At 35.6% G+C, this 10550-nt stretch overlaps 2 protein-coding genes across 3 annotated transcripts; one reads left to right on the top strand and one right to left on the bottom strand.

Moving 5' to 3' along the window:
- Window positions 1-481: 481 nt before the first annotated feature.
- On the top strand, window positions 482-8060 carry LOC109079406 (UBX domain-containing protein 1-like). Of its 2 annotated transcripts, none has more exons than XM_042770057.1 (10): window positions 482-601; window positions 1161-1225; window positions 1295-1348; window positions 1431-1543; window positions 3750-3825; window positions 3917-4108; window positions 4759-4810; window positions 6041-6163; window positions 6352-6529; window positions 7739-8060. In XM_042770057.1, exons 3-10 carry the CDS (start codon window positions 1341-1343, stop codon window positions 7777-7779), a joined length of 783 nt encoding a protein of 260 aa, XP_042625991.1. In that variant the 5' UTR covers window positions 482-601; window positions 1161-1225; window positions 1295-1340; the 3' UTR covers window positions 7780-8060. The 2 variants fall into 2 exon arrangements, with proteins under 2 accessions (XP_042625991.1, XP_018950105.1); XM_019094560.2 differs by lacking the exons at window positions 1161-1225; window positions 1295-1348; window positions 1431-1543 and adding exons at window positions 3242-3304; window positions 3374-3427; window positions 3511-3623 and having other exon boundaries at window positions 504-601.
- A 417-nt stretch (window positions 8061-8477) lies between these two features.
- On the bottom strand, window positions 8478-10550 carry LOC109079396 (pre-mRNA-processing factor 39-like). Its single transcript, XM_042770540.1, has 5 exons — window positions 10274-10550; window positions 9738-9912; window positions 9451-9522; window positions 9211-9367; window positions 8478-9054 (listed from the first exon to the last, which is right to left on the bottom strand). Exons 1-5 carry the CDS (start codon window positions 10548-10550, stop codon window positions 9019-9021), a joined length of 717 nt encoding a protein of 238 aa, XP_042626474.1. The 3' UTR covers window positions 8478-9018.

The raw sequence follows: 10550 nt of genomic DNA, 5'->3' as shown, positions 1-10550 counted from the left end.
AGAAGAAGAATGCACCAGAGTAAGAGTGCTGGCAGATTAATTATTATACATTCATCTAATAAGTAACAAGCTATGAGGCCCATCCCATACTGCACTGTTTGCACATCCACCCGAGTAACATCACGTCTTCACCTCAAACACCTCGCAGAGTGAAAATGGACATTGGACGCTTTGGATGGTTTTAGTCATGCATTGAGCAAACGATGCCAATAAATGTCCTTAAAATTAAACCTGACTGTTGTTTAAAGTTATGCAATTTCATGACACGCCATTTCAAAAGATATGGTTAATTGCAAATATATAGCCTTTGCTTTTCTTTTTAGTCAAATATATATAATAGTGGATTCAAGTTGATTAGGACAATTTTTCCCAGTCATCTCAATGGCAAAAAACCATTATACAGATATACCATAAATAACACAAACATACAATAATATATAAATATGATATACAGATAATAATTGGTGTTATTGTGTTTGCTCTTTATTGTGTCCCTGCAGCCCTCCATAGCAGCTAATCATGTGGAAGAGCAGAGAAAGCGAATTGATCTTTGCGGCTTTCCGTAGATGTGTGTGGAAGCAACCCAGTGCTGGCAACAAATGTAAGTAGCTGTAGAACGACCTGCAGGGCTAACTAATAATGAAATTAAGTAACAAATATCGTTCCTGATATACAAAAGCGCTATTACTTTATAAAGAAAATTCTCACCCGCTCTCTATAAGATACTCGTTATGCAAAAGAATAATTAGCTGTTGCTGGAGGCTGTTCAGGTTAGCCTGCCAGCTAAACTGGATTTGATCATGTCTCTATCAGAATAAATATAGGCTGCTGCCACACTTATTTTAACTGTTTAATGAGTCAGATTTGATTTGCGAAGTGATGATATGATCATGTCAATCAGAAGGCTAGAATTAATTAATCTTATTGTTTCGAGCTGCAGTCACTTTAGTATCTACACAACTGTATGACTTGTTTTTTTTTGTATATTAAGTTGTAAAAACATTTATTAAAATCTTTAAGCGTTTTCTGAAAATATCTTCAAAAAGTCCAAGGAAGCTTTGTGAATGATAAAAGAGGGGTTTTATATTCATGTACTGTACTATATGTACTGTGATATAATGTCACTGTGTTGTTATAATGCAATAATAAACTTTTTTCAGCACAATGGCTGAGTGCACTACGTTTGATAGTCTGCTGGAAAAGTGGGATTCGACAGAAACAGAGCGTAAGTGATGATTTCTCTATGTTTACACACTGATCCAGTACTTTCACTCACCCTGTGATTGTTTTGTAGGGAGAAGGCAGTAGCACATACTGGAAACCAGGGCATTGAGAAAGCGATGGACTGGTGAGTCCTCAAGAGCAATAATGTACCATTTAAATATATCATATTTTTGGAAGTTGAATTTACAGTAACTGTAACTGTACAGGTTAATGGAGCATGAGAATGATCCAGATATAGACGAGCCTTATGTTCCGCCTGCTGGACATACTCTCGGCACAACAGAAGAACAGAGCCAGTCTCCCACAGAACCCTCTGAATGTATGTTCTTCTCTTCTGATGCTCCGCACTCTCAATTTCACAAAAACACAGTGGTCATCATTTCATCACCCAACACAAAATGTGTTACTTTCTCTTTCATTTTTGTCTTTAACCAAAACAAAAAAACAGCCACTGAAGTTGCTGAAAGAAGAGGAGATCCTAAACAACCTAGGTCAGAGGAAGAAAGGAAGGAACAAGTAAAACGGTTTGTGTTTTTCTGCAGCTGACCCTTTAAAATGTATTAACGTAAAAAGCACACGTTTAAAAGCTGATGCAAAAGTATTGCCCCCCCAACCCCAGACTGGAGGAGTTGATGAAGATAAGACAGGAGGAGAGGAGAGAGAGAGAGCGAAAGGAGGAAATAGAAAGAGAAAAGCAGAGGAGGAAACAGGGCCAAGACCTGCTGCATGTTAAACAGAAGCTTCAAGATGACGAAATGAAGAAGCTAGCGGATCAGCGCAGGAGAGAGAAGATGGAGGACAAGCTTGCCAAGTAAGATGAACACGGATGCATTGCCTGTTTGACTTTGATCAAGCACTTTCAGTGAAGTTTTAACTTGAATTCAGTGGTTCTCATTCTTTTTTATTTCAAAGCCCCACCATTGTCCACAACAGACACATAACCTTTCCAGTATTTTGTGATTTACTGAATAAGGATTACATTAAAGCATTCAAAGTTTTTATCCAAAGTGACTTAAAAAAGAGGAACCATGCACTTCATCAAAGAGCCAACAATACTCATTGTAACAAAACAGGTTTCTTAGACAATTAGGAAGCAAAGCTAGAGAAGAGGAGAAATGCAAAGATTTACTCCCATTCTCTACCCGGAAATCATTTAGGAGCTTGGCATAACTATAAAAATGTTTTTTCATTATAAAAGTGCCCATGAAGTTAAAATAATTTTTATTCATTTAGCATTACATTTCAGGGTCTAGAAATTTTCTTTTGAAATTAAAAATGATTTTTGAAAATAATTGGTTCTTCATATAACAAAAATAAAAAAAGCAAATATATATATTTTTGTTTATTTTAATGCTCATTTTATGTCCTTTTATATATACAATATTTTCTATCTTATTTGAAGTCATTTTGGGGCCTCCTAGTTGAGAACCACTAGTAATAACCTGTGAACCTTTCTCAGGCAGCGAGTTAAAGAAAAGATTGCAACGAGACAGCTAATAATGAAATTAAGTAACAAATATCGTTCCTGATATACAAAAGCGCTATTACTTTATAAAGAAAATTCTCACCCGCTCTCTATAAGATACTCGTTATGCAAAAGAATAATTAGCTGTTGCTGGAGGCTGTTCAGGGTTAGCCTGCCAGCTAACTGGATTTGATCATGTCTCTATCAGAATAAATATAGGCTGCTGCCACACTTATTTTAACTGTTTAATGAGTCAGATTTGATTTGCGAAGTGATGATATGATCATGTCAATCAGAAGGCTAGAATTAATTAATCTTATTGTTTCGAGCTGCAGTCACTTTAGTATCTACACAACTGTATGACTTGTTTTTTTGTATATTAAGTTGTAAAACATTTATTAAAATCTTTAAGCGTTTTCTGAAAATATCTTCAAAAAGTCCAAGGAAGCTTTGTGAATGATAAAAGAGGGGTTTTATATTCATGTACTGTACTATATGTACTGTGATATAATGTCACTGTGTTGTTATAATGCAATAATAAACTTTTTTCAGCACAATGGCTGAGTGCACTACGTTTGATAGTCTGCTGGAAATGGGCTTCGACAGAAACAGAGCGTAAGTGATGATTTCTCTATGTTTACACACTGATCCAGTACTTTCACTCACCCTGTGATTGTTTTGTAGGGAGAAGGCAGTAGCACATACTGGAAACCAGGGCATTGAGAAAGCGATGGACTGGTGAGTCCTCAAGAGCAATAATGTACCATTTAAATATATCATATTTTTTCGGAAGTTGAATTTACAGTTCTGTAACTGTACAGGTTAATGGAGCATGAGAATGATCCAGATATAGACGAGCCTTATGTTCCGCCTGCTGGACATACTCTCGGCACAACAGAAGAACAGAGCCAGTCTCCCACAGAACCCTCTGAATGTATGTTCTTCTCTTCTGATGCTCCGCACTCTCAATTTCACAAAAACACAGTGGTCATCATTTCATCACCCAACACAAAATGTTACTTTCTCTTTCATTTTTGTCTTTAACCAAAACAAAAAACAGCCACTGAAGTTGCTGAACAAGAGGGAGATCCTAAACAACCTAGGTCAGAGGAAGAAAGGAAGGAACAAGTAAAACGGTTTGTGTTTTCTGCAGCTGACCTTTAAAATGTATTAACGTAAAAAGCACACGTTTAAAAGCTGATGCAAAGTATTGCCCCCCCACCCCAGACTGGAGGAGTTGATGAAGATAAGACAGGAGGAGAGGAGAGAGAGAGAGCGAAAGGAGGAAATAGAAAGAGAAAAGCAGAGGAGGAAACAGGGCCAAGACCTGCTGCATGTTAAACAGAAGCTTCAAGATGACGAAATGAAGAAGCTAGCGGATCAGCGCAGGAGAGAGAAGATGGAGGACAAGCTTGCCAAGTAAGATGAACACGGATGCATTGCCTGTTTGACTTTGATCAAGCACTTTCAGTGAAGTTTTAACTTGAATTCAGTGGTTCCTCATTCTTTTTTATTTCAAAGCCCCACCATTGTCCACAACAGACACATAACCTTTCCAGTATTTTGTGATTTACTGAATAAGGATTACATTAAAGCATTCAAAGTTTTTATCCAAAGTGACTTAAAAAAGAGGAACCATGCACTTCATCAAAGAGCCAACAATACTCATTGTACACAAAACCAGGTTTCTTAGACAATTAGGAAGCAAGCTAGAGAAGAGGAGAAATGCAAAGATTTACTCCCATTCTCTACCGGAAATCATTTAGAGCTTGGCATAACTATAAAAATGTTTTTTCATTATAAAAGTGCCCATGAAGTTAAAATAATTTTTATTCATTTAGCATTACATTTCAGGGTCTAGAAATTTTTCTTTTGAAATTAAAAATGATTTTTGAAAATAATTGGTTCTTCATATAACAAAAATAAAAAAAGCAAATATATATATTTTTGTTTTATTTTAATGCTCATTTTATGTCCTTTTATATATACAATATTTTCTATCTTATTTGAAGTCATTTTGGGGCCTCCTAGTTGAGAACCACTAGTAATAACCTGTGATCCTTTCTCAGGCAGCGAGTTAAAGAAAAGATTGCACGAGACAGAGAGGAGAGGGCACGAAAGGTATTAATGCTTTTAATTCAGTTCAATTCAATTCATGTTTATTTGTATAGTGCTTTTCACGATACAAATCGTTGCAAAGCAGCTTCACTGAAAATGAAAGTTTCTACATTACATTTAGGAGTAGCTTATAAATGTACAAAAATATTAATGACATGTATTCAAATAAATGGTGAACACAATTAAAAGCAATGATTATATGTTGTGATCAAACTTATAGGAAGATTTGGTAGTTTTGTATGTTGGTTCAGTGTTGGCGTCATCTGAGGTCCTCTGAGGGGTTGCCATCATCTCCTCTCAGGTGTTTGGTCATCTCAGATCTTCGTTAGGGCTGGATCCAGACTGAAGCTTGTTTAAATCCTAGTTACATCTGGATTCCCTTCCCATGGCAGAAACAGAGAAGCAAATAGAGAAAAATTAGCGTAGCTGCTACTCCAACCAAGCAAAAATGATAATGTGCATTTGATCAGATATAACTGGAGTTCAAGGTTATGACATACGTTATTTGAATGCTTGGCTAAAGAGATGCAATTTAAACAGAGGAAGTGTGTCTGAACCCTGAACGTTATCAGGAAGGCTATTCCAGAGTTTGGGAGCCGAATGTGAAAAAGCTCTACCTCCTTTAGTGGACTTTGCTATCCTAGGTACTATCAAAAGTCCAGCGTTTTGTGACCTTAGGGAGCGTGATGGATTGTAGCGTGGTAGAAGACTAGTTAGGTATGCAGGAGCTAAAGCATTAAGGGCATTATAAGTAAGTAATGATATTTTGTAACTGATACGGAACTTAATAGGTAGCCAGTGCAGAGACTGTAGTATTGGGGTAATATGATCATATTTCCTTGACCTGGTAAGGACTCTAGCCGGTGCATTTTGGACTACCTGTAGCTTGTTTATTGAGGATGCAGGACAACCACCTAGCAGTGCATTACAACAGTCCAGTCTAGAGGTCATGAATGCAACAACTAGCTTTTCTGCATCAGAAACAGGTAACATGTTTCGTAGCTTGGCAATGTTTCTAAGATGGAAGAATGCTGTTTTTGTAACACGTGAAATATGCTTTTCAAAAGACAAGTTCCTGTCTATTATAACACCCAAGTTTTTGACAGTAGAGGAAGTAGCAGTACATCTGTCTAGATGCAAATTGTAATCTAAGATATTTTGTGTACTTTTATTCTTATGTGCCTACTAGTATATCAAGTGTATATATATAATAAATAACGAAAACCTCTGCAGTTTGGAGGTGGTTCATCAAGCATGGGTTTGTCATCTCCCCCCTCTGAAGCCCCTCTGCAGTCTCCACCTGAGAACCAAGAGGCTTCTCATCCTAAGAAAGACTACGATGACTGTCGGATACAGGTACTGCCACAAAATGATGCCACCTTTCACTCTTAACGCAGTGTTCAAGTAGTCCTTAGATTCCAGAATGAAGTTGAATTGAGCAAAAGGAAAAGATTGTAAAATGGATTTTAAGGTGTTTAAAGATGAATGATTCCATAAATGTATATAAAAAAAATGTAAACAACTTACCCTACTTTGGTCATTAGGTGCGTCTTCTAGATGGATCCACCTTGAGCAATGTCTTCAAGGCTCAGGAGCCTCTGGCTGCTGTGAGAGTCTATGTTCAGATGAATGGGGCAAACGGACAGGATTTCAACCTCATCACCCCATATCCCAGACGTGTGTTCACAGATCTAGACATGGAAAAACCCCTGTGTGAGCTGGGTAAGACAACTTATGCCTCTTGCGTTCTTCGGTCACTTTAGACTGAACAATTTTACTTTCTGAAATGTTAAAAATCGTAGCTTCATCAGAATGGTATGAAATCTGGTGACTTTCTATTTCACTTGGCATGTGAACACAAAATAAAATTGAGGGCATGATTCGAACATGCTAAATGGTCGTAAAAAAAAAAAAAAAGTCATACTCATGGTCTTTGCTGTCAAAAATGACCTCCATAGAAAATATTTTGTGTACATGATCTACAAATCTGCCACGATGCAGAAAAAAAGCATACAGGGGTGTATGAAGGAGTGACACTTTGAAACGCCAAGAGTGCAAAATAAACACACCCCTGTGAATTGGTGCAACTGTAACTCAGAGAAAAGTTTGAGAATTTGTGAAATAAATTTACTAATTCAGTCATAATGAAGAAAAAACTCACAAGAGTGAAGGGGAGAAAAAATTATAATAATAAAGTGTGAAATAGACACCCACTCATACTTTTTAAGCCTTTTTATTTTATTAAATTCTGAATCAAAAAATGGGTAACAAAATGCTTTCTTGTGTTCTCATTCTAACACAATGTTCAGGTTTGACTGTAATCATAATGCAAAAACTAACACTTTTTTTGTTTAAATATATATTAAAATCTTCCACCTTATTAAAATATGTAACTGTCTAAGAACAACTAGGGACTAACAACTTGCCTTGCCTACAACCAGCACTAATCTGAAAAAATATAGTAAATATTTTAAAAAATATGTAATATATATATCATGTTATATATATATATCATGTTTTTTATATATATATATATATATATATATATATATATATATATATATATATATATATATATATATATATATAATTTTCAGTATGGAAATATGGATAATAATTATTGCATAAATATTAATTAGTACCATAACATTCTCTCAAAATGCAAAATATAATTGAACAAAAATATGTTACTTTGATTTTACCTAAGAAAAAAAAGTTACATTTCAGGTGTCCGGTCACTTTTGACTGTAAGGAACATGAGTGTGGTTCACAAATAAGGGCAACACAAGGGTTAAATAAGGTTGACATTGATTAGTGATATAGAACTAAAATGATCAGTTCTTTGTCTCTGAGGAATTAACCTTATCTTTTTTGTCTTCAGAATTAGTGCTTAACATCTGGCATTTACGGATCTTTTGTTTTACTTGTCAGGTTTGGTGCCTTCTGCCGTCCTTGTCGTTATCAAGAAATGAAGTGAAACAATTTTTAGAAACAAGCTGTTCTTCCAGACGTCAATGCAAGTTCAAAAGGATTTCTCTGTGGAGAATATGAATCAGTGGACTGCAATGATTTCACTTGAAGCACCAAACATGCAATGCAGTGAAGTGATCAATAATTTCATTAAACATAAACCTGTTGATATTGCTTAATAAAGGGTCAAGTGAGTTTTCACAGTGATGATCATTGAGAAGGTGGTGTTACCTTCATGTTTTGAAAGACATTTTCAACAATAAAATTTATCTTACTCCTCTTAGTTTTATGATTTGAATTTTATATTGGCTTTGGAAGTAAAGGCAAAATCTGTAAATAAGCAGAAGCTTCTAAACATTGCATATACAGTGACTTTTAGCTCTTAAAATAGCCAGTATCAAGAATTGTGCTATACCAAATTGTAATATTCATGTTTGAAAAGGGGTTAAAAAACACATCAGTGTTCATAGTAGCTTTTATCAGAATTGGACAATCATAGCAAATTACCTATACTATTTAAAGCAGTGCTTCCTAACCTTTTGATAAATGCACACAGATTGTTTATATACATTAATAATACACCTAATATTAGTTATATATTAATAATCATATTTTAATATAATAAATTAAGGTCCCTAGTTGAGAACCACAGATGTGAAACATTAAAAACACACAAAAAATAAAATAAATATACAAGATGACAATGAAAGTCTCTTTCATCTGCCAACATCTATTAAAAGTCAATTAAGTAAAAACTACATTTATATTTATTACAAAATATCTGAATTTAAAAAAACATGTTTTGTATACATTATATTTTATTAAAATTATAAGATGGTGACTGCACAGAATAAACCTAATTTTAAACATTTTAAATAATTGGTACAAAATGGTCAAAAGAATAATGTTTATAATACATTTCAGGAATTCAATAAATTTGACTTAATTCACTGATAAATTACTTCAAAACCAAGCATGAACAGGTATACATATATAGCTCTATCTACAGATGCATTTTAGGTTTTAAGGTGGCACATGGTACAGAAAATTCAGGGAAAGACAGGGTAACATCCTTTAAAAACATCATAATAGGTTTCTACATTAACCTTCTCTCTTTTGACACTATCTCAAGTTACGCACTGCTGTGCCTTTTGGAGGATTGAGGATGTATGAGTGGATCACATGAAGCAGCACCCCAGACCTCCATCTTTGAAGGGATTTAACTGGTAGTGTAGTACTGATTATACTGGTTCCATGCCATACCCTCCATACTGTTGCTGCTGAGACACAGGGACAACATTTGTATGCAATACACATTTTAAATCATGATGCACTGAATTATGAGTTTAATCTTTTAAAGCTTTAATTGCCTCCTACTGGTTAAATGCAGTGCTTTAACAACACAACTTTAATGTGCTCATTCAATCCTTTACCTGGTACCAGCTGTCATAGCTCCTGTATGATCCACTCGTGTCTCCGCCCATCACAGAGGGAGGTGGTGTTGTCATGGGAACGTGAGGCATTGTGGGTGGCGCCGTCAAGGCCAATGCAACGTCCATTTTGCTCATCTTTTCTGGATCATCATTATCGCTTGAGGAAAAACAAAAGCGCACTTTCTAAAGGCATTCACAACTGAATATAAAATGTAGATCTTGTTTTTTTTTTTAGCTCACCCATTCTCTGCTTCTCTCTTTGCATCATGTTCCTTCAGCAGCTTCTGGTGCCCTTCATACATGCTCCACACACTGATAACATACAAGAAAAACATTAAGAAACATTTAAGTAAACCTAGTAATGCTGAATCGACACGGAAAAATAGAATGTAGTGAATAAATAAATACATTTGTATAAACGTAAATGTAAAAAATGATAACAATAATACATTTGTAATTTATCATAATAAACATGTTTTATCACTTGTGCTGAAGCTACTTCCACAATGGTCCGAATTAATTCTGACCTCTGTACTGTGCTCCCAAAGTCCTCAGCAAATTGCAGGCCACGTTGGGAGAAAAGGATTTTGGTTTTTGGGGAGAGAGGAGCTGCAAGAGCTTTGGCCACACACTGTAGAACCCCACCTCCATTAGTCCGCAGGGCACCTGACATCTCCAGCTCCAGAAGGTTAATCAAAAATACTGTTAAAACAGTAATGTTGTAAAATGATATTAAAATATAAAATAACTTTTCTTTATACATATTTTAAAATGTTTTTTTTCTGTGATGGCAAAGCTGAATTTTCAGCAGCCATTAGTCCAGTTCTCAGTGTCTCTTGATCCTTCAGAAATAATTTCTTCTAATTATTGTTGTTGTTGAAAACAGTTATGCTGCTTAATATTTTTGTGGAAACAGTAATTATTTCAAATGTTTTGTAACATTATAAATGTCTTTATCTCAATTAATGCATCCTTGCTGAATAAAAGTATTTTTTATTTTATTTTATTTTTAAATCTTACTGATGCCAAAACTTTTGAATGGTAGTGGTATGAAATGTCAAACGCTGGTGTTTTACCGGACTTAGCTCTATGGCTTCCTGTAGAACAGTGCGGGCCCTGGCAGGGTTCTTGCACAGCTTGTGAAGAAAGCGAGCCAGTTTGATGGAGTAGAAGGCATGGAGTGGGGGATTGTCTTTACTCTGCTCCACCGTCTCCTTCAGCAGAGCTGCCACATCCAAACCCTGTCTCCTTCCTCTTCTCATGACGCAGAGCCAAACCGGCACATCCAAACGCTCCTGCTCAAAATCCGTAATGTACACTCCAGCAGCTAAACTACTCAT

Source organism: Cyprinus carpio, chromosome A14 (assembly GCF_018340385.1).
Source record: "Cyprinus carpio isolate SPL01 chromosome A14, ASM1834038v1, whole genome shotgun sequence".
NCBI classification, from domain to species: Eukaryota; Metazoa; Chordata; class Actinopteri; order Cypriniformes; family Cyprinidae; genus Cyprinus; species Cyprinus carpio.
This window is presented reverse-complemented; position numbering and strand designations above follow the sequence as displayed.